The sequence below is a fragment of the Bombina bombina genome, chromosome 3 (assembly GCF_027579735.1).
Source record: "Bombina bombina isolate aBomBom1 chromosome 3, aBomBom1.pri, whole genome shotgun sequence".
Taxonomy (NCBI): Eukaryota; Metazoa; Chordata; class Amphibia; order Anura; family Bombinatoridae; genus Bombina; species Bombina bombina.
In genome coordinates this window covers 826,598,177-826,620,388 of record NC_069501.1, presented here as the reverse complement: position 1 = coordinate 826,620,388, position 22,212 = coordinate 826,598,177, and the positions used below count along the sequence as shown (strand labels likewise).

The 22,212-nt window shown below is 37.1% G+C and overlaps 1 protein-coding gene across 1 annotated transcript in view; it reads left to right on the top strand.

Moving 5' to 3' along the window:
* Positions 1-22,212, top strand: part of COL4A2 (collagen type IV alpha 2 chain) — a 406,346-nt gene that overhangs the window by 229,218 nt on the left and 154,916 nt on the right. Inside the window, exons 11-18 of the mRNA XM_053707783.1 lie at positions 1,748-1,783; positions 2,802-2,843; positions 6,685-6,756; positions 12,270-12,314; positions 12,793-12,852; positions 13,658-13,702; positions 14,527-14,580; positions 20,731-20,797. Coding sequence (XP_053563758.1) covers positions 1,748-1,783; positions 2,802-2,843; positions 6,685-6,756; positions 12,270-12,314; positions 12,793-12,852; positions 13,658-13,702; positions 14,527-14,580; positions 20,731-20,797 — 421 coding nt within the window. The remainder of the gene's footprint in view (positions 1-1,747; positions 1,784-2,801; positions 2,844-6,684; positions 6,757-12,269; positions 12,315-12,792; positions 12,853-13,657; positions 13,703-14,526; positions 14,581-20,730; positions 20,798-22,212) is intronic.

Below are 22,212 nucleotides of genomic sequence, written 5' to 3'. Positions count from 1 at the left end.
TCTTCCATGTTCTGCCTGTCCATACATTATGCAAAATTATAAATATGTTAAAATAAAACTAAGTATACAAGATTCTGTATAGCTTTATTTTCATAAAGTATGAATACAATATAAGCACTAGATTGGCAAAACATCTGAAACTAATATACATTTTATGTGGATATTGTATTGAGAACAGCATCTGCTCATTATCACAAACTTTAATTTCAGCTATTTTATTTCTACTAAACATTGAAATAATGCAATTTTCATGTTAGTAAAATTTTACCCACGCCAGCTCCTCATCACCATGCCATGTAGATTAGTTCTGTAGGTTTGACTCTGGGCTTGTCTTAAAATCCTTCTTTGGCCATATTGAAAAATGTCAACATTTCACACATATTCTAATAACTAAAACAGCACCGAACAAATTAAATATGACCTTCCGTCTTAAAGGGACACTGAACCCAATTTTTTTTATTTCGTGATTCAAATAGATCATGCCATTTTAAGCAACTTTCAAATTTTCTTCATTCTCTTGGTTTCTTTATTTGGAATGCAAGAATGTAAGTTTAGATGCCGGCCCATTTTTGGTTCACAACCTGGGTTGTTCTTGCTGATTGGTGGATAAATTCATCCACCAATAAACAAGTGCTGTCCAGAGTCTGAACCAAAAATAGCTTAGATGTTTTCTTTTTCAAATAAAGATATCAAGAGAAGAAAAAAAAATTATAATAGGAGTAAATTAGAAAGTTGCTTAAAATTGCATGCTCTATCTAAATCACGAAAGAAAAAAATGGGTTCAGTGTCGCTTTAATTCCCAAAAAAGTAGTGAAAAATTAATTAAACTGAATCTGCCAAATTTCAGTCAAATTCTGTTTAAGCAGGTCAGAGTGATAAGCCCTGTTGTGGAGGTGCTTGTCTCTGAAGTTGGAGTGAATTAAGGTCTTTTAAATGTTTAATTTTTCTGAGCAGCACCCTCAGTGACTGGAAATATGAAGTATTTCCCTATCTTCTTAACTTTGAAAACAGTTAAATGAAACTACACCAAGAAACACTGCGCCGATCTTTATAAAACTTGGTATGCAGATTGATTTTATTGTTCAGAAAGTTTTTTTAAGTGAAAGATGAGCAGTGGTTGCTGAGAAATAAAAAAATCCCTTATTTTGATATATTTTGAATATACTCAGTAGAAACAAATAAACATGCTCAGTAGAAGCATATGGCAACAGGGATACAATAAAGAAACAAGTTGCCGCCAAGGGAGTAGAAGTATAAAAAGTAACTTTTATTAAATGTATCCAATAAAAGGAGAATAATATATATACAAGGGGGACAATATTGAGAAGAGAGGAGTAAGCAACAGGCTATCATTTAGCCTGTTATCACTCTTTCCACCACTGTGCAATTGCTTTTTTTTATCCCTTTTGTTTTTTATTAACAGGGATACAATGTCATATTTCCCATGGTTTTTAATATTTGTTTTGGAAACATAACTTTTTTACCAGTGAATATTTATGCATACATAGTTACATATATTTTAGATAGGCGGCCAGTGATGGGTCTATAGGGGTGCTGGGAGTGATATGCACATGTAGCACCCACATTGAGCTGTAAAAGGCTCCATATATTATGTGTCTTTCAGCTTTTTCACCACATTTGTTAGTCTCCCCAACTAGCCATCCAAATATTAAGTTCTAGAATCACAACTGTAGGCGACTATGGAGATATGTCTTATCACTAACCTCATTCAAATTGGTTTGTTTAGGGACCACCTGGACCCCCTGGACCACCGGGACCCCAAGTAAGTTTCTTAATATTTTAGCTAGTAGTTATTGACTATTAGTAATAGTTAAAGTGAATGTAAATTTAGATGATAAAGTGCCCGGTTTTTAAAAACAGGGGCAATTTAATTAATCAAAATTTACATTTCACTCATGTTGTGAAAATACTTCTTCCTGGGTCTAAAATGAGGAACCCAGCTTCCTCCAATCACGGCGTTGAATCAGACACTGATTCTCCCGGAGGGGAAGCCGTGATTGGAGGATGACCGATCCGTCATTTCTGACGTATGAAGAGGCTTGCGACGACCGGGGGAATCGCTGGAGCGGCTGTCAAGATTAAAAGGTAAGTATTTTCACATCACAAGTGAAATGTAAATTTTTATGAATTAAAGTGCCCCTCTTTTTAATTGGATTTTTAAAAACCGGGCACTTTAACATCTAAATTTACATTTACTTTAAGCATGCTCTAGAAAAGTCTATGGGGGGGAAAGTTAGCGTGGCCACAATATCCTAAGTCCTGAAGTTTGTAGCAATTGAGTCACTTGCACGCTAACTTTATACTTTCAACTTGTAATACTTGCGCTAATCTGGCCACACTCATTTTTTAACTTGAGCACAGTTAGCGTTCAAGCGCAATAAAAATAGTGCGCCACTTGTAATCTGGGCCAATATGAGCAGTATTACTATTGTAATGGATTGTTTTGCTTATGACTTTTGGTGGATTTCAATTGGTTAAAAGGTGATTCAGCTCTTCTTTTAATCACAAAGCTTTGATATGTTACTTAACACCTGTTTAATGGTAATGTAGATATAGTGATGTATAACCCAACTGCTTGTGTGATTGTAACTCTGGACAAAACAATTGTTAGTGTTTTAGTATTTACATTTGAGGTTATGTAAAAATCTATAAAAACAACTTGACCTTTCATTTGCTTTCTGTATATTGTTATTGTTTGCCTTTTTATTATCTACTTTTCTGTATTCTGATTGAGTTCTAAATTTATATTTGTGGTGATATATATACATTTTTTTTTGTAGGGTGTTAATGGATTGGGCCATCCTGGAGAAAAAGGAGATCCGGTAAAAACATAATTTTGTCAAGTTGTTTTCATGTATTGTGTATCAATATAAATGATTTCCAATTAGAAATTAGATTGCATATTTTTCTACATTATAAAATGATAGGTTGTAATATTTATTTAATAATTATTGACTTTAAATAATAATAAAAATTACAAGCACGTCCTGGTTGTGGCTCTAACCTGTGTTTAGGGCTAATAATTAAAGTGACTGATTACATGTTAAAATTATACTGGAAAACGGGGGGGCGGAGCCAACTGCCTAAGATGCCGGACGCACATTACAAGAGCTCTGGCTCTTAATCCAAATATTTGGGGCAAAAACATAGCTTAATCCATGATATTGCTATTTAGTTGAAGATCCCTGCAAGACCTCTCCATATAGCACTTTACTGAATCAAGTTTGGGTATCTACAAAAGGTATTTACTATTTTGAGGCCCGCAACGCAATCATGCAGAAATAGACTACTACTGATACAACTAACGGGCGATCAGAGACAGCAATCACAAGGCTTTTCAGCCCACAATACCTCGCCGGTAGATAAGTACTTATACCCAACCCACGGAAATGAGAAATTGTGGCAGCCCTAGTAGCCATTCAGGCTAAAGATCTGTTTTCTCTGTTTGAAAAAATGGAGGATTGGGAGTCTATCGCCTTCAGCTTCATAGAGGCCTCATTCCGCCTTTTAGAAGCACACCTAATAAGGACCCTGGCAGAGCCCACTCCTAACTGTAGACTCACTACTCAGCACGACCAAGAGAGCAGAAAACGGAGCGAAGGAGAGCATGTAATGAGCGCTACCGTCGCCACGCATCCAGCTGCTGCAAAAATAACATCTCATGTCGCAACAACTAAATTGGACGCAGAGTTGGAGGGCCGGTGGAGACCCTGTTTCTTCCTTGTTCCCACGACACCTGGGTTCCCTGATTGCAGCGGCGGTCCTAGAGAATCATTGGAGCTCAGCATACAGAGCGGCACAACAGTGTCTCACTCAGATGGTTCAGAGAGGCCCTTCAGAGCACCTCAGAATTCTTGCAGCAGCGGAGTGTCCTGTCCTCTGACTCCACAGTTAAGTCAGATAGCCTACAGAGCAAGTTTAGACTTGCGGTGCTGCAGCCGCATATGGAGCCTGGCTGCGGCGGGTCTCATGGGAGTATCACCACCGGGTCGGCTTAAGGAGGAGGAATCCCTGGGACAATGCGAATGTTACCGTACTGGGGTTGGTTAAATGAACAGAGAACACTGATTTGGCCCCGTTGGTCTCCACTTGTGCACCGGAGGTATTAGAGACAAAGACCTTACAAAGTTTTCAGGGTTATTACTGTTGAGTTTGCCCCCTTTTCTTTTTTTTATTATTACACCATTGCCACCAGGAAACTCTCACTTCTTCTGTCCTACAATTAATGGCGGGTGACCCTCTTGATAAGAACTCTTACTACTATTGCTGGATGGTGGGATTTGCTGTTTTCATTTCTAGTCCTCCTAATAGTTTTACTCTTATTTTTTCTCTTCACTTTATTAAAGGCTGCATTAAGGGGAATAACTCCTGGTTAATATATTGGAGTTCTACTGACTAGGGGTCTTTTTGATGCCTCTTAAATCTATGTACCCATATAATCAATGTACTTTCCTATCCATATATTCCTTATGTTATTTCTGTATCTAAGAACCCTGATGCAGATACAATTTCTTCCTTTTTCTTTTTTATCTAACTAGCTTGCAGTGTGTTTGGTAATTGCAGTGATTTTTTTCAAACAACAACATGTTTTATACCTATACATTCAATTGTTTTTGCCTGCTGTTTGGACATAGGGCCCATGTCTGGATGGCAGAGTATAAAAATTGCAAGCTTACGACACAACCATACTCCCTATTTTTCACTATAATGTCTAACTAATAGTTATACTCTTGTCACACTGTTAGTTAATTTACTGCATTCTTTAGCTTTACTGTACTAAGCTGGTCTCACAGATATATAAATCTAATTGTGTTAAGGTAGGAACTTTTTACTCGCCATATTGGTCACCTATACGTCAGCACTGACTTATCTTACGATATATAGTACAAACCTATCATTTTGCGCTCAATACCAAGGTACTGACTTTACCTACCTTATTTAGATCAGCTGGACTGATCAATAATACCAGCTAGCTGTGTTCATAATCTCTATACATACCCTGTCTTTCTCACAGTTTCACTTGCTCTCCTCCTCGACATAGTAACATTATATAATTGGCGCCCTACACCTTGACAGTCTCTTTTGGCATGCTCTACATTCATTGTATTTATCTTACCACCTCCCCCCCCTACTACTCCATAATATGTCTCCTAGTTTCAGGAGAATTAAAAAAGCGGTTTCTCTTGCTTATACCACACCTTCCATCACCCCCTTAGTATCTCTTTCTTTTATATATTGCACCATATTACGGAACCTATCTAATTTAACCAGTCTAATAGGTTTGCTTGACTTGTACCTGTTAAGTTTTTTTTTCCTCCAACATACACCAGGGACCTTTTTGAGACCAGATATATAGCAGTTAATACCTTGATGCGTGGGTCGGTAGGCCCTTCTATAGTTCCTGCTTGTTACTATTAAGGGGGTTTTGGTTTTGATCTTGATTTTGTTACAGCATATTTAATATATTACATCTTTCATTTTAAATGTTATAAAATTGAGGTATAATGATGAGATCCAAAGATGGTCTTTTTGGCCTATATTTGCCTTCCTTTATATTAATGCTTTTAGAAGGTCTCTTAATGTTGGGCATTCTCTATATACAATGTCTACATGGTATGTAAACTGTTTTTCTTCTCATTTCTTATGTGTTTATTTCGTTACTTCAGGAATATTGAAGCCTTTATTGTATGTAACATGTAGCGCAAAAATTTATTTGCATAACTGTTGTATGCCTTTCATTGTACCTCAATAAAAATATTAAAAAAAAAAAAAAAAATTATACTGGAAAACTATATACAGGCTCTTTAGTGCTTACTATGATCTATTATCAGGGTCTACACTGTCCCAACCAACACTATATGTTCACCTCTTCCCATTTACAACACACAGAAAGTGTTTCAGCATTTTGCCTGGTACTCAGACACAGTAGTATGTGACCCTAAGTATCCTAATTGCAAATAACATTTTATACATTTTTATTTTAAAAAATTCCTTTTTTTGATAACGTTTTGACAAAAAGAAAGCAGCACCTTTTACAGGCTCTTCAGTTTGCCTCTAGCAACTACTGAATGTTGCTAGAGACAAAGGAAATGCTTAATTTTCTCTATTAAAATATTAAGTTAATATGTATAGCAATTTTAATGTTGCCAAAAAGCCTTAAATAATGTTTGTTAGAAATTATTTTTTAAGAATATACAATGTTAGCCATATATAATTCAAAGGAAATCAATTTGTGTTAATAAAAACAGTGGGTCGCATTAGTGCCATTAACTGAGTAGAAAATCCATGTAAGCTTTTAAGACTGTTAAATAAGTTTGTCAGTCATTTTATAATACTTAATACAACTTTATTTGAAATGAAGTTGTTTTTTTACATTAGTATTTTTTACATTTGTATTTTTTCCTAGCTAGTATTTTTTTATATAGATATAATTTGCTAATAAACAACAAAGAGAAGCAAGTAAATGACTACATATATCACAGTATTTACATTTTCAAATTAAGAAAAAATAAAAAAAGATCACTACTTTTAGTTTAAATCAACATTTAAGCCTTTACTTATAACAACTGGATATCAAAAAAATACTTTCTAATATATCTATAAGAATAAAAACTGCTTTCTGTTTTATGAGGCCTAGTAATGCTGTTTTTCTTTCTTTCTTAGGGAGATTCTGGCCCTGATGGTCCCCAGGGTCTTCCATTCACAGAGGGGAAGCCTACAGAAGATGTGTTCCAGGTAAGACTTTGGGACCAGTATCACCAACAACACAGAATGAACCAGAGAGCAGGTTGAAAGGAGAGGTGGGAATTAGGAGGTTGCAGGAATCTAAGAGGCACAGGTTTGGGATTTGGAAGAGATGATGGGGATAAGATATGGCTGCATGGAAAGAAGGAAGAAATTTGTGTGGGGAAAGGAAAATGATTGAGGAGATTGGTGTATGAGAGAACTGAGGCAAGGCCTTGGTAAAGGGAAGACGGAAGAGGCAATATAATGAGGTAAAATATGATGAGAAGTATATGTATGAGGTTATGGTACATAAATGGGAGGTGACAAGTCACTTGACCTGCTGATTGTAATGTATTTAGATATAAAAAAAAACATTACTTTTAATGATTGCTATTCAGTAACAATTTATTTTCTTTTCTTTTTTATTTATTTATCATCAATAAGAGTAATATTATCATTGCTGTTACTTTAAATCTTTTTTGAAGGCCACTAGAAATAGATATAGGGGTCAATTTATCAAGCTCCGTACGGAGCTTGATGCCCCGTCTAAAGACCACTGTTCCATAACCTGTCCGTCTGCTCTGAGGCGGTGGACAGACATTGCTGAAAATCAACCCGATCCAATAGGATCGTGTTGATTGACACCCCCTGCTAACGGCCAATTGGCCGCGAATCTGCAGGGGGCGGTATTGCACCAGCAGTTCACAAGAACTGCTGGTGCAATGATAAATGCTGACAGCGTATGCTGTCGGCATTTATCGATGTGTAGCGGACATGATCAGCAATATCGGAACATGTCCGCTTGCACCTTGTTAAATATGTCCCCTATATGTCTTCTGTCATTTCAGGCTCACTTAAACATCAGTTATTGACTATCTGACTACCATACACGGTAGAGTAGAAGGGTAAACGTAGTTAGGGTTTTGGCAAGAACTGGCTTGAGATAAATATGTGCAAAGGGCAAAGAGGGAAGAAGCCAATGTCATTAGACATATTATCAATACCTGATCAATATAATATAATTTAGGGAACTAGAAAATAATTATAATAATAAACATATGCCCTTATATATTAAATATGTAAAAATAACAAATTAGAATACAATAAGGTTCTCATACATGAATCCTGACACAAGTTATGTGAACTCCTGTACTCTGTCCCTAAAATATTTGTGGTACCGCATTTTGACCAAGTTGAGTTGAGAAATACATCAACATTTTCATAGGGCAAGGGGCCATTTTAGTGAAAAAATAAAATGCTATTAATGATATCACTATTGACTCTGCAAAAGGGTAAACACATAATTTTTAACATAGGTAAAATACTGCTCAAGAGCCGCAGAGAACTGTTGCTCTCAAGTGGAAACTGCCACTGACATAATTAGCAGCGCAGTCACTTGACTTCGTTGTGCAACTAGAACTAATGATTGACTCATTGGTGGTTTCTGCTCAGGACCAGCAGTTCTCTGCAGAACTGTAACTATAAGTCTAATCCTTTTGCAGGGGATTCAACACATAGAGTTGCAGGGTTGATAGTAATACAATTACAAGCTTTAAGGAATACAAGCATTCAATATTTTTTCTATAGTTTCCCTTTATTGGGAGATTAAACCTATTGTTACTTACCCATTGAGGCCCATTTATCAAGCTCCGTATGGAGCTTGTGGGCCCGTGTTTCTGGCGAGTCTTCAGACTCGCCAGAAACAGCAGTTATGAAGCAGCGGTCTAAAGCATAGTATATCAGAAATTAAGAACTCCATTGCAAATCTTTTATATACAAAATATTTTAAAGGGACATGGAACCCATTTTTTTTTCTTTTGCTATTCAGACATAGCATACAGTTTTAAAAAAAAAGTTTTCAGTTTACTTCTATGATAAATTTGACATGGTATTCTTAGTTGAAGAGGTATCTAGATACATAGAGCTTGATGCCCCTTTTTCCACGCGAGCCTTCAGGCTCACCAAGAAACAGCAGTTATGAAGCAGCGATCTAAAGACTGCTGGTCAAGAACTTGTCCGCCTGCTCTGAGGCTGCGGTTTTCAATCCGCCCGATCCTATACGATCAGGCTGATTGTCACCCCCTGCTAGTTGCCAATTGGCCGCAAATCTGCAGGGGGCGGCATTGCGTATGCTGTCGGCATTTATCGATGTGCGACGGACATGATGCGCTACATCGTATTATGTCCGCTTGCACTCTATCTGAATAATGAAAGTTTAATTTTGATTGAGTGTCCCTTTAAGCTATGGTAGCAATTACAAGTTTTGTAAAATGGGTGTTAAGACAATGTATTTGCTCCCATAACATGAAACTTGATGTCTGAAAAATAGGAACCCCATACAAAAATAACAAGGTAAGGTAATTGACAACTTAAGGCCTTGTAGCCTCTATGTGAACACCCATTATATTTTATCTTGCCCTCTATTTCTCCAGACTCATACTGTAACTGTCTAAACCAGTTTTTACTACTTTATTAGTAGATTTTGTTTAAGCTATTTAAGCAACAAATAATAACACAAATACATAATAGTAATGGAAATGTATGAGGTAGAAAATGATGTCCAGAAAAATGATGGAGGTGCTTGTGGAAGCCCAATAAATTGCTTTTATGTAGCCAAAACACTGCTTATTTAAATATTTTATTTGATTTTTATATAAACATAATCAGGGACACTGACCATCTCCCATTGGTTTAAGCACCGCACCCAAGCTCAGGTGTGCTCATGACAGTGTAATAGAGTTGTGAATATTAAGCCAGGGAGTCTCATTCTATTATGGAGAGTAAAAGCAGGAATGATTCAGCCCTCTGTGGCAAAAGGACTGTAGTGTTAGGACCAGTCTAATTGGGGCACCTTGTAAGTGGTGACTGGCTAAGCAGAATATAGCCATATTGTGTGACTAAGATTCCAATTTTATTTAAAAAGAATAGTTGTCTCTTGATGTTTGCAGGCAATTTTTTGCAGCAGTTCAAAAAATATGTTGTGCTTTTGAAAATGGATGTGCACCAATACCTTTTCGTTTGTATATATATATATTTCAATAGAAGTGAGTACACCCCTGTGCAGAACCACTAAAATGTCAAATGATTCAAAATTGTATCACCTTACAGTAATTGCTTTACTTCTAAGTAGAACAGTAGGGTATTTACTCTTATGTAAAATTAAAAACTAACAGTTTAGATTTACTATATTAAAAATACAGGCCCTACAGAAGGAAATGAACTTCAATGCCAAAAAAGCATACACACACATATATATATATTTATATATTTATATATATATATATATATATATATATATATATATATATATATATATATACATACCAGTGACGTGCAGTGAGGTCAGAGGCAGGTGAGGCACTGACTTGGATACGCCTTCATTCTTTAGATATCCTTTGTTGAAGAAATAGCAATGTACATGGGTGAGCCAATCATATGAGGTATTTATGTGCAGCCACCAATCAGTAGTTACTGAGCATATTTAGATACGAGTTTCAACAAAGGATATCAAGAGAATGAAGAAAATTGGATAGATGTAAATTGGAAAGTTATTTAAAATTGCATGCTCTTTCTAAATCATGAAAGAAAACATATGGGTTTCAGCCAGAGAAGTAGAGAACATACCATTAGGATAGCAACTTGCAAGTTTTGCTTAATAAATGTATTTTGTGTATGACCTGGTCAGTGTTGTAAGTTACATTTATTAAGCAAATAAGCACAAAATCACAAAATGGCTGCTCATTAAAATATATTTCTTATTTTAATATATTTAGTAATAGTAAGTTACAATACTGACCTTGTCTAACACAAAATACATTTATTAAGCAAATAAGCACAGCACTAAATCATAAGATGGCTGCAATATGGCTGCTCATTAAAATATATTTATTAAGCTGCCAGAGAAGTTGGGAAGTGGAACATAGATAGCATAGCCAGCAACTTGCAAGTTTTGCTTAATAAATGTATTTTGTGTATGACCTGGTCAGTGTTGTAAGTACTTACAACACTGACCGGGTCATACACAAAATACATTTACTAAGCAAATAAGCAGAGAAGAGGATCAGACTGCGTCACAAGTTCCTAGTTCCAACACACACAGGCACTTCAAATTTAAGCAGAGGGGGGCACCCACTACCCGGTCCCGTACTATTAACTTACAAGTTGCAACCCCAAGTGTCACAATAAAAAATATATATCATGATATTACAGGCTGTACTGCACGATCATCACACTATCACACGGCATGGCTTGTCATTCTGATGATGACTTACTTGTGTGACAGTGTGACGGACTGTGTGCACTTGGACGGCTCCTTCCTTCAGGTGAGGTCACAGGTGACAGCCGACAGGTCACGGTCAGGCAGGACCAGGGCAGGGCAGCAGCTGCGATATGCGGTGCGACGTGCGAGTCTCTAGTACAATAGATCAGGCAGCCTCCTCCTCCACTCGACTCTCGCGAGTCGCTACTTGGCTCAGGCTGAGGTGTCAGGCAGGAATGAGTGGCACTGGCTGCTGTTCCCGCCGCCGCGCTGCTCCTTCCTTGCGCATGCGCAGCCAGACACTCAGTCAGTAGTGCACTGTAAGGCTAAGCAGAGCCAGGGAGTCAACACCGGTGTTGATTGGATGAGCCGGTCTCCCAGGAAAAAGTCGAGGCCTCATGAGAGATGCCTCATATAGCAATTTTCTCAGCCGCGCTGCTCCTGCAAATAACCACCGGGTGATGCTGCAGAGCAGCTAGATATAAAAATACACTACAAATATTGCACAATAGAGAAACACCAGAACCCAGTGCCTCTCTATTGCGCAATATTACAGTTTGACATGTAAAAAAAAAAAAAAAAATGTAACTTTTTTTTTTTTAATAAAATTCTCTATTTGTTTTTCTTTTGCCCCAAATGGCAGGTGCGGCACTGCCTCACCTGCCTCCAATGAGTGCACGTCACTGATACATACACACATTTCCAGTGGTCCCGGATGACATAGAAATTAGACTTTTTCCTATCTTTAACATTGATTGTACCGCTAACTTTTTCCCTCTGGGCTAGTAGCTTTTAACCCCTGACTAGTCAATCATATTGATATTTTTCCACCCCTGTGTATATATGTATATATATATATATATATACACACACACACGTCTATGCTAAATAATTCTGTGTTTCGATCAGAAACCAAAAATGATTTATCTTCAAAAAAATCTCCACAGACTTTAGTGGTGTTTTTCTGATGGAATTCATTAGATAAGCTGTTCTTATGGTTTCTGATCAACCCCTTAGTTTGGGAGTAGAATATTCATAAAAGCTGTCTCACAGGTTAAATGCAAAAGTATCATTCATATAAGGCTATCTCAATGCCAGAATTCTTACCATGCCATAAAACTGACCAGTCATAAAGACAGTATTCTTAGCAATCTCATTAGCAAAACCAAATAGCAATATTCTAAAAGTAGAATTTAGAGTAAATCTTTCAAATGAAATAATTGTTACATGTCTCTTCTCAACAATGTCCTTTTTAAATTCTCAGGCTGAAAAAGGTGACAAAGGAGAAAAAGGAGAACTTGGACCTCAAGTAAGATAGTGCAGCTATAAGTGCACATTCGCTGTGTACAGAATCACACACATACGTACCTATATCATCTCACATAAGCAATGGCTCTGCACTTAATGGAAACTAAAGTGAAAAGATAAAATTAAACTATTTATATTTATATAAATGAAATATATTTGACTAAATGCCCTACATAACACTTTGTAACATTTTAGGTTAAAAATACAATAAATATGTTTAAAAATACCATGCCTTGTGCAGATATTGAGTTATCACTGTAGTCTCCAAAAATTGACCTGCAGCATAAAGTAAGTTCTGCACAACACTCAGCCTGATAAAGCCTAATGAAAACGCCAGTATACTCGGGGTTAAGAAACACATTCTTGTTTATTTAATTCTTAAAAGTTTTATGATTCATGTGTTGCAAATATAATATAAATGTAATAGTATAAAGATGTATTGTGTTTAACATTTCTTTTTTTTTTTTTTGTTCTATTAGGGATCATCAGGTTTAGGGGAAAAGGGAGAAGAGGGCATCATGGGATTTCCAGGACTGAGGGTAAACTTTTAACAACACATTTTTATGACTCCTTAAAACAAAGATCAAATTGAAATTGAAAAATTAAATGGCAGAGATGGGTTAATTAACCTTAATGCACATAAACAGAATTTTAAAAAGATCCTTAAAATGTACCCTAAATGAAGGAAAACCATTATGAACAATCATTTATATTCTTCAAAAGATGGACCTGCAAAAATAAAAGTTTAATACTTACCCTTGACCTGGGCTGTGGGTCACAGAGTAGTGAGCATGACTAGATCCATATCTAGAGTCATAGAAAGGTAAGAATGGGTTTTAGTACCGCAGCTGAAAAAGGCAGTGTGTGGGAATAGACTCATCCCATTAGTAAAAAGTACCTAAACTGACAGCATAGAAATGTGATCTATATGAATATGATGTTTTTATTTATTTGTCACAATTATATAAAGCTTCTAGTTAGATACTTTAACTGTCATTTTACGTCTTTGCAAATAACATTTTTCCAGTCTATTGTAAAATAATTTTGAGAATGTGCATGAAAGTGTATTAGCAGGTCTGTTATTGTACTATTGAGGGATTCAATGTTTTGAGTATTCATTAGTCTGAATATTTTATAAAGTTCTCTTCTATCTAGTCAGATAAAATTAACTCAGATGAATACCAAGATTTAATAGCAGTACTTTACATAAACAAAACACATTCTTTAGTTTTCTCCTTACTCTGATAAAGGTATTTAAATCAAATTTAATAGCAACTGTTCTGTGTCAATATTTAGTTTTAAGACCTTGTATTTATTAAATAATCGTTGTTGTTGTCATTATAGGGCCTGCCAGGACTTAATGGTTTTTCAGGAGATTCAGGAAGCACGGTAAGTACAAAAAGGTTTTATGTTTATTGTTATTTTTTTATTTCAATAAAGTTTATTCAAAGGGACAGTCTTCATTAAAATTGTTATTGTTTGAAAAGATAGATAACACCTTTACAGCCCATTCCCCATCTTTGCACAACCAACATTGCTAGATTAATACTTTATAACATTTAAACCTCTAAATTTCTGCCTGTTTCAAAGGCTCTATAGACAACCTCTTAATCACACGCTTTTGTATTTGCTTTTTCACAACAGAAGACTGCTAGTGCATGTGGGCCATATAGATAACATTGTGTTCACACCCGAGAAGTTATTTAGGATTTAGCACAACACAGTACTAAATGCAAATCAATAGATAATAAATACAAAGTCATGTGATCAGGGGCTGTCAGAAGATGCTTAGATACAAGATAATCACAGAGGTAAAAAGTATATTAATATAACTGTGTTAGTTATGCAAAACTGGGGAATGGGTAATAAAGGGATTATCTATCTTTTAAAACAATAAAACTTCTATTGTAGACTGTCCCTTTAAACATGATTTCACAATTAGCAGATACGTCAAAATATCAATAAATATAGAAACATTTTAATGGACTTTACAGAAATATAACTAAACAAAAACACGATACCAGCAAGCAAAGAGAAAAAATAAAACATAAGAGAGAGATAATAACAAAAGGAACAGTTGCAGAATATATTAATGAAGGCTAGAAAAAATATAGTAGCTTTGCAGCTATTTTAGTTAGCTAAAGTTTAATATGTAAATGTCATTTTACATTTTGTTTTATAAGTATCACTAAAATAGAATGTGATTTATATAGGGATATCCTGGAACTCCAGGCACTCATGGAACCCCTGGGTTTAAAGGACCGAAGGTAAGTTTTCTGTTTCTGTAAAGTTTCCCATAATAATGTGATAAATATCAGCCATTTTGTTTTGCAATCTATTATCAACTCTCACCTTTATCCACATGTCTAACTGGACTTATTAGTCACTTTAAATAAACATTTGCCCATTAAAGGGACATTAAAAGACATATATGCATCAGAAATTGATCACTATATTATATAAGATCTCCAGACAAAATACATTGTTTACAATTATCTTAAACTGTCATTTTGTTAGCAATATTTGCATTGGTCTAGTGACAAACCACTTTAAAGCTACATGAAGGAGGCTATCTCTTGTTCTGTGGTCATTTAAGGGCATATATAAATTAGTTCCTGCACTTATTAAGCAATCACAGTATGTAGCAGGGTAAGGATTATACATTTCCCAGAATGCACTCCAACTTCTCTAAGGGAGTGGAAAAAATCAGCCAAACTAAACAATGAAAGAATGTTTTGAGCACAATGTTTACCACTTCAGACAATAATACCTTTTTATGGAAATTAAAATATGAGTTTTATACTCCATTAAATAACCACCAGCATAATTTTGCAAAAAAGCTTTGACAGAGATTCTGAGTGGTGCCACAGTACCCGCAGTCATTTTTGAAGCACCCAATTCTTAAATGTGTCAACAATTTAGCCACCAGACCATGTGACTAGAAACAGTCAATAAGGGACATCTCTGAAAAAAAAAATACATTTTAGGATATTGTACCACTAAGAAATACCTAGAAATAGAGCAAAGAAATAAAAAAGGAGAGAGGAGATATAAATGATAGGACAATTGTAATAGCAGAATATGGTGACCTCTAGCAGACATCCTATATTCAGTTAGCAAGAAAGCCCTGATTATGAGGCATAGAACCACAAACACAAGAAGAAGCCATAATTACCAAATGGTTGACAGATAGCACCTAACAATTTTTTAGTATAATAAATACAGCTAGAATTTGTAGCATCATGATTATATTATGTCATTACAACAAAAGGCATGTAGACAGATGATTAGCTACACTGAGGGCTAAAGAGCTTGTTAAATTACGGAAATTATAGACAGATGTTTTGATTATATTTGATTGGGATGTAGGAGAGGCTCTATAATGAGCAAAAATGCAAGATAGTAAATATACCACAGATCATCCTACACAGACACCATAATACTCTGACTCATCAGTCAAAATATGTGCCCTACTGGAACATCTGTTCTGATTAAAAGATCCTTAAGGGGCGGAAGAGGTAAAACTCAAAGCAAATATTTTGATGTGTGACAATCCCCTTTTAACTTATAGAATAACCATAAACTATTTTAGATATAATCAGACATTTAGTCATGACTTTAATAAGCATTCCTGCTAGCTGTAATCTTGTTCTTTGCACAGTAGGAAGCAAAATTAAATGTGACTTTTGAGAATTCCTAAACATTACGTGCTATATAAGTGATTTGTCATAGCACACGTATCACTGACTTTTAAGACTGAATTGTCAATGCTCTTGGGCCTCCATTACATATAGAGCGTCGCCAGCAAAAGCCGTCGACGCCAGATTTTACACGATTTTGGTATTACATATACGGCGTAGCATACAAGTTACGCGCGTATATTTCAGCCTTCGCCCGTATTTTTTTTAACCATAGACTAACATAGAACAGACGCGCAATTTGGTATCCAATATACAGCGTAAGGACTTACGCGCGCAGAATTCAGAAAATCTACTCCATTCTCATCTCGCCACAAATTGCAGACGCAGCAACCCTTGCACTGACTAAAAAAGCACCGTAACGCCCGAAAATGCCTGCAAAAATAAACTAACACCTAACGCATGCGCAATGTCTATCTACCTCTCAACCGCAACCCCCCACCACAATAACTACAAAAGTCTATTAACCCCTACACCGCCATAGCCCACAACGCAATAAACCTAACCCCTAACATAACCCCCCTAACCTAACCCCCCCTAACCTAACACCCCCTAAATGAACTAAAATTACCTAATTTACAAAATACTAATGTTACTATTAAATGTAAATAAAACTAACACTACTTAAAAAATAAAATTCAACTAAGTATAAATAGGGGTTTTGCGTGTCGGGCTTATTTTTGGGAGGCATGTTAGACTTTTACGGGAGATTTGTTATTATCTTTACTTTTCTTAGGCGCCGGCAGTTTCTAAAGTGCCGTAAGTCACTGGCGACTCCAGAAATGTGTATTTACGCTTATTTTTGGACATCGCTAGTTTATCAGACTTACGCCATTTAGGAAATGCCGGCGCAGTATATGTAATACCCCGATGTGCGAGGTGAAAATACGGGCGTCGCGGGTTCCCACGCTTGCGCCGAAACCTACACCGTTGTGCACAGTAACTCCTGAACCTACCCAGGTATGCTTTCCAACAAAGGATAACAAGTGAACAAAGTAAATGTGATAATAAATATATACTGAAAAGTCTTTTAAAATCAAATGATCTATTTAAACCATGTCCCTTTAATATAGATAATAAACCTGACATTAGCCGTCAACCGCAAATACGCTGGAATTCCGCAGCGTAATTGTGGAGAGCCTGATTCCCCTTATTTATCAAAGCCTACAGACCGGCAAAAGTAGAAATTTGTGACGTAACATACGATTCGACGGTCTCACTCCGACACAGATCGATGCTTACGTCATTACAGATGTTCCGAATGCAAATTCGGCACTATCTGACTACTTTTGCTCAATAACAAATATCTAACAGGTACGCTCGCCACTATTCCGGCCCAGCATACCTGCTTTTCAATCCGCCGCCCTGGAGGCCGCGGACGCCATAGGAATCGGAGTCTGAAAGCAGCGAAAGCTTATGTTCGCTGCTGCCCGATATCCCATTGATTCCTATGGGAGAATAAAAGTTATGTTTACACCTAACACCCTAACATAAACCCGAGTCTAAACACCCCTAATCTACACCGCCGCCACCTACATTATACTTATTAACCTCTAATCTGCCGCCCCGACACCGCCGCCACCTACATTATGTTATTAACCCCTAATGTGCCGCCCTGACACCGCCGCCACCTACATAAAGTTATTAACCCCTATTCCGCCGCTCCCGGACCCCGCCGCCACCTACATAAAGTTATTAACCCCTATCTGGCCGGTCCCGGAGCCCACTGCAACTAAATAAATGTATTAACCCCTAAACCCCTGGCCTCCCACATCACTAGCACTTACTAAACCTATAAATCCCTAAACCGCCAGCCCCCACATCGCCATAAACTAAATTAACCTGTTAACCCCTAAACCTAACAACCCATTAACTTTACATTAAATATTAACTCATCCCTATCTTATAATAAATTTAAACTTACCTTTAGATTTAAATTAAACTATATTAAACTAATAATTAACCTACCCTAACTGTTATACTAAAACTACATTAAACTACAAATTAAATTAACTATATTATATATTTAAACACCTAACCCTACTCAAATAATTTAAATCTACAATTAAAAATTACAAAGTTACAAAAAACTAACGCCTAAGTTACAAAAAATAACAAACACTAAGTTAACAACACTAAGTTACACAAAAATAAAAATAAATTATCAAATATTTAAACTAATTACACCTAATCTAAGAGCCCTATGAAAATAAAAAAGCCCCCCAAAATAAAAAAAAACTAACCTGCAATAAACTACCAATGGCCCTTAAAAGGGCCTTTTGCTGGGCATTGCCCCAAAGAAATCAGCTCTTTTACCTGTAAATAAAAAATACAAACACCCCCCAACAGTAAAACCCACCACCCACACAACCAACCCCCCCCAAATAAAAACCTAACTAAAAAAACATAAGCTCCCCATTGCCCTGAAAAGGGCATTTGAATGGGCATTGTCCTTAAAAGGGCATTTAGCTCTTTTTCAAAAGCCCAAACCCTAATCTATAAATAAAGCCCACCCAAAAAACCCTTAAAAAACCCTTACACTAACCCCCGAAGATCCACTTACAGTTTCTGAAGAGCCGACATCCATCCTCAACGAAGCGGCAGAAGTCCTCATCGAAGCCGGCAGAATTTTTCATCCAAGCGGCCGAAGTCTTCATCCAAGCCCGCAGAAGTCTTCACCCAGACGGCATCTTCTATCTTCATCCATCCAGCGTGGAGCGGCTCCATCTTCAAGACATCCGACGCGGAGCATCCTCTTCTTACGACGTCTTCTTCAGAATGAAGGTTCCTTTAAATGACGTCATCCAAGATGGCGTCCCTTAGATTCCGATTGGCTGATAGAATTCTATCAGACAGTCGAAATTAAGGTTGGAATAGCAAATAGAATGCGAGCTCAATCCTATTGGCTGATTGGATTTTTTTAACCTTAATTCCGAATGGCTGATAGAATTCTATCAGCCAATCGGAATCTAAGGGATGCCATCTTGGTTGACGTCATTTAAAGGAACCTTCATTCTGAAGAAAACGTTGTAAGAAGAGGATGCTCCGCGTCGGATGTCTTGAAGATGGAGCCGCTCCGCTCCTGATGGATGAAGATAGAAGATGCCGTCTGGGTGAAGACTTCTGCGGGCTTGGATGAAGACTTCAGCCGCTTGGATGAAGACTTCTGCTGGCTTCGATGAGGACTTCTGCCGCTTCATTGAGGATGGATGTCTGCTCTTCAGAAACTGTAAGTGGATCTTCAGGGGTTAGTGTTAGGATTTTTTAAGGGTTTATTGGGTGGGTTTGTGCTTTTGAAAAAGAGCTAAATGCCCTTTTAAGGGCAATGCCCATACAAATGCCATTTTCAGGGCAATGGGGAGCTTAGGTTTTTTTTAGTTAGGTTTTTATTTGGGGGGTTGGTTGTGTGGGTGGTGGGATTTACTGTTGGGGGGTGTTTGTATTTTTTATTTACAGGTAAAAGAGCTGATTTCTTTGGGGCAATGCCCCGCAAAAGGCCCTTTTAAGGGCCATTGGTAGTTTATTGTAGGTTAGGGTTTTTTTATTTTGGGGGGGCTTTTTTATTTTCATAAGATTAGGTGTAATTAGTTTAAATATTTGATAATTTATTTTTTATTTTGTGTAACTTAGTGTTTATTTTTTTTTTGTAACTTAGTGTTTATTTTTTTTTGTAATTTTGTCATTTTTAATTGTAGATTTAAATTATTTGAGTTGGGTTAGGTGTTTAAATATATAATATAGTTAATTTAATTTGTAGTTTAATGTAGTTTTAGTATAACAGTTAGGGTAGATTAATTATTAGTTTAATATAGTTTAATGTAATTTTAGTATAACAGTTAGGGTAGGTTAATTATTATTTTAATATAGTTTAATGTAATTTTAGTATAATAGGGTAGATTAATTAATAGTTTAATATAGTTTAATGTAATTTTAGTATAACAGTTAGGGTAGATTAATTATTAGTTTAATATAGTTTAATTTAAATCTAAAGGTAAGTTTAAATTTATTATAAGATAGGTATGAGGTAATATTTAATATAAAGTTAGCGGGTTGTTAGGTTTAGGGGTTAATAGGATAATTTAGTTTATGGCGATGTGGGGGGCTGGCGGTTTAGGGGTTAATAGGTTTAGTAAGTGGTAGTGATGTGGGAGACCAGAGGTTTAGGGGTTAATACATTTAGTTAGTTGCGGCGGGGTCCTGGAGCGGCGGGATAGGGGTTAATAACTTTATTAGAGTTGCGGTGGGGTCCGGGAGTGGCGGGATAGGGGTTAATAAGTTTATTAGAGTTGCGGTGGGCTCTGGGAGCAGCAGTTTAGGGGTTAAACAGTTTAGTATAGTGGCAGTGTTTAGTGACAGTATACAAATAAAACTGTGAAAAAGCCGAATAGCAGCGAGATCGATGACTGTTAGTTAACAACAGTCCACTGCTCATCGCCCCGTACTTGGTGCGTGGCTTTTTGACAGCTTTTTTGTTAAATATGGAGAGCGTATTCAGGTTCGCGGCTGCGATGTTAGGCGATGTCAGGCGAGCGTATTGGTGCATTTGAATGCAAGTAAGTTGATGGCTTGATAAGTAGGTCTCATTGTGTGGAATGTAAAATAGTTTTTATATTTATTGGTATTTTAAACTATGTCCCTTTAATACAGATAATAAACCTGACGTTGTGTGGAATGTAAAATATTTTTTATTTTTATTGGTATTTTCTGATTTCCTTATAGGGAGTGCAAGGAGAAAGAGGCACTCAAGGTCCAGTCACTTATGTTAAACAACCGGCAACAAGGAAAGGTAATGACAGAGCCATGACGTCACACTGTCATCACACTGTCAGATAATGTGGCATACCACTTTCTTTCATAAAGTGGTGAGAGACCACAATTTATTACTCCTGGAATTCAACTCCTGGCCACTAGGAGGAGGCAAAGATTCCCAAAACACCAAGAGCACTTCATCCCTCCCACCTCTCTACTATGCCAGTCTTATCTTTACCTCCACAGAAGGAAGGTGAAGAATTCAGGCTTATCTGATTTTTCATTGAGAGAAGTCCTCCGATCGATTTGAGGCCCATTTGCCCCCTCAGAGATAGAGGGAGATTGGAGTACTGAGCAGTGACACAATTACTCTCAGTAAGGAGTTAGTCACGTGCCTGCCACAGGTATTGTGGGGACCGGTCCCTTACCATTCTTCTGTTGGGTCATCTATATGTGCCAGCAATGGATGGGCTATATATACTGGAAGCATTCATTTCTGCCGCTGGTAAGCAAAGTGGAGTGGATGGTTTTCAAGTAAGTTTGGATACATTTGCACTCACATAGCCCACAGGCTATTAGAAGGCACATTTGTTATGTTACACCATAGCCAGGGGACATTTTTTACAGACTTTTTTACAGACATTACTACATTTACACTAGACTTTATTGTGAACTATTTTTTATGTTTTTTATATGGAGACTTTAGGGGACACTAAGGACCACTTTTATTGAAATAACACACTAACGCCTAGATTACGAGTTCTGTCGGTAAAGACCCGCGGTGCTAACGCTCCTTTTTTTCCAGTGCACCCTTAAGCCAACGCTGGTATTACGAGTTGTCTGAATGGCTGCGTTAGCCTCAGAAAAGGGAGCGTTGAGCCAAATTTATCTTCCCTTCAACTCTCAATACCAGTGTTGCCTACGGTAGCGGTAAGATGGAAAAATGTGCTCGTGCACGATTTCCCCATAGGATACAATGGGGCTCGGCTGGCTGAAAAAAAAACTAACACCTTCAAAAAAGCAGTGTTCAGCTCCTAACGCAGCCCCATTGTTTCCTATGGGGAAACACTCTCTAAGTCTACACCTAACACCCTAACATGAACCCCGAGTCTAAACACCCCTAATCTTACACTTATTAACCCTAATCTGTCGCCCCCACTATCGCTGACACCTACATTATATTATTAACCCCTAATCTGGCACTCCGGACACCACCGCAACCTACATTAGAGCTATGAACCCCTAATCTGCTGTCCCTAACATCGCCAACACCTATATTATATTTATTAACCCCTAATATGCCCCCCCCCAACGTCGCCGCCACCTACCTACACTTATTAACCCCTAATCTGCGGACCGGACATCGCCGCCACTATAATAAATGTATTAACCCCTAAACCGCCGCACTCTCGCCTCGCAAACACTATAATAAATTTTGTTAACCCCTAATCT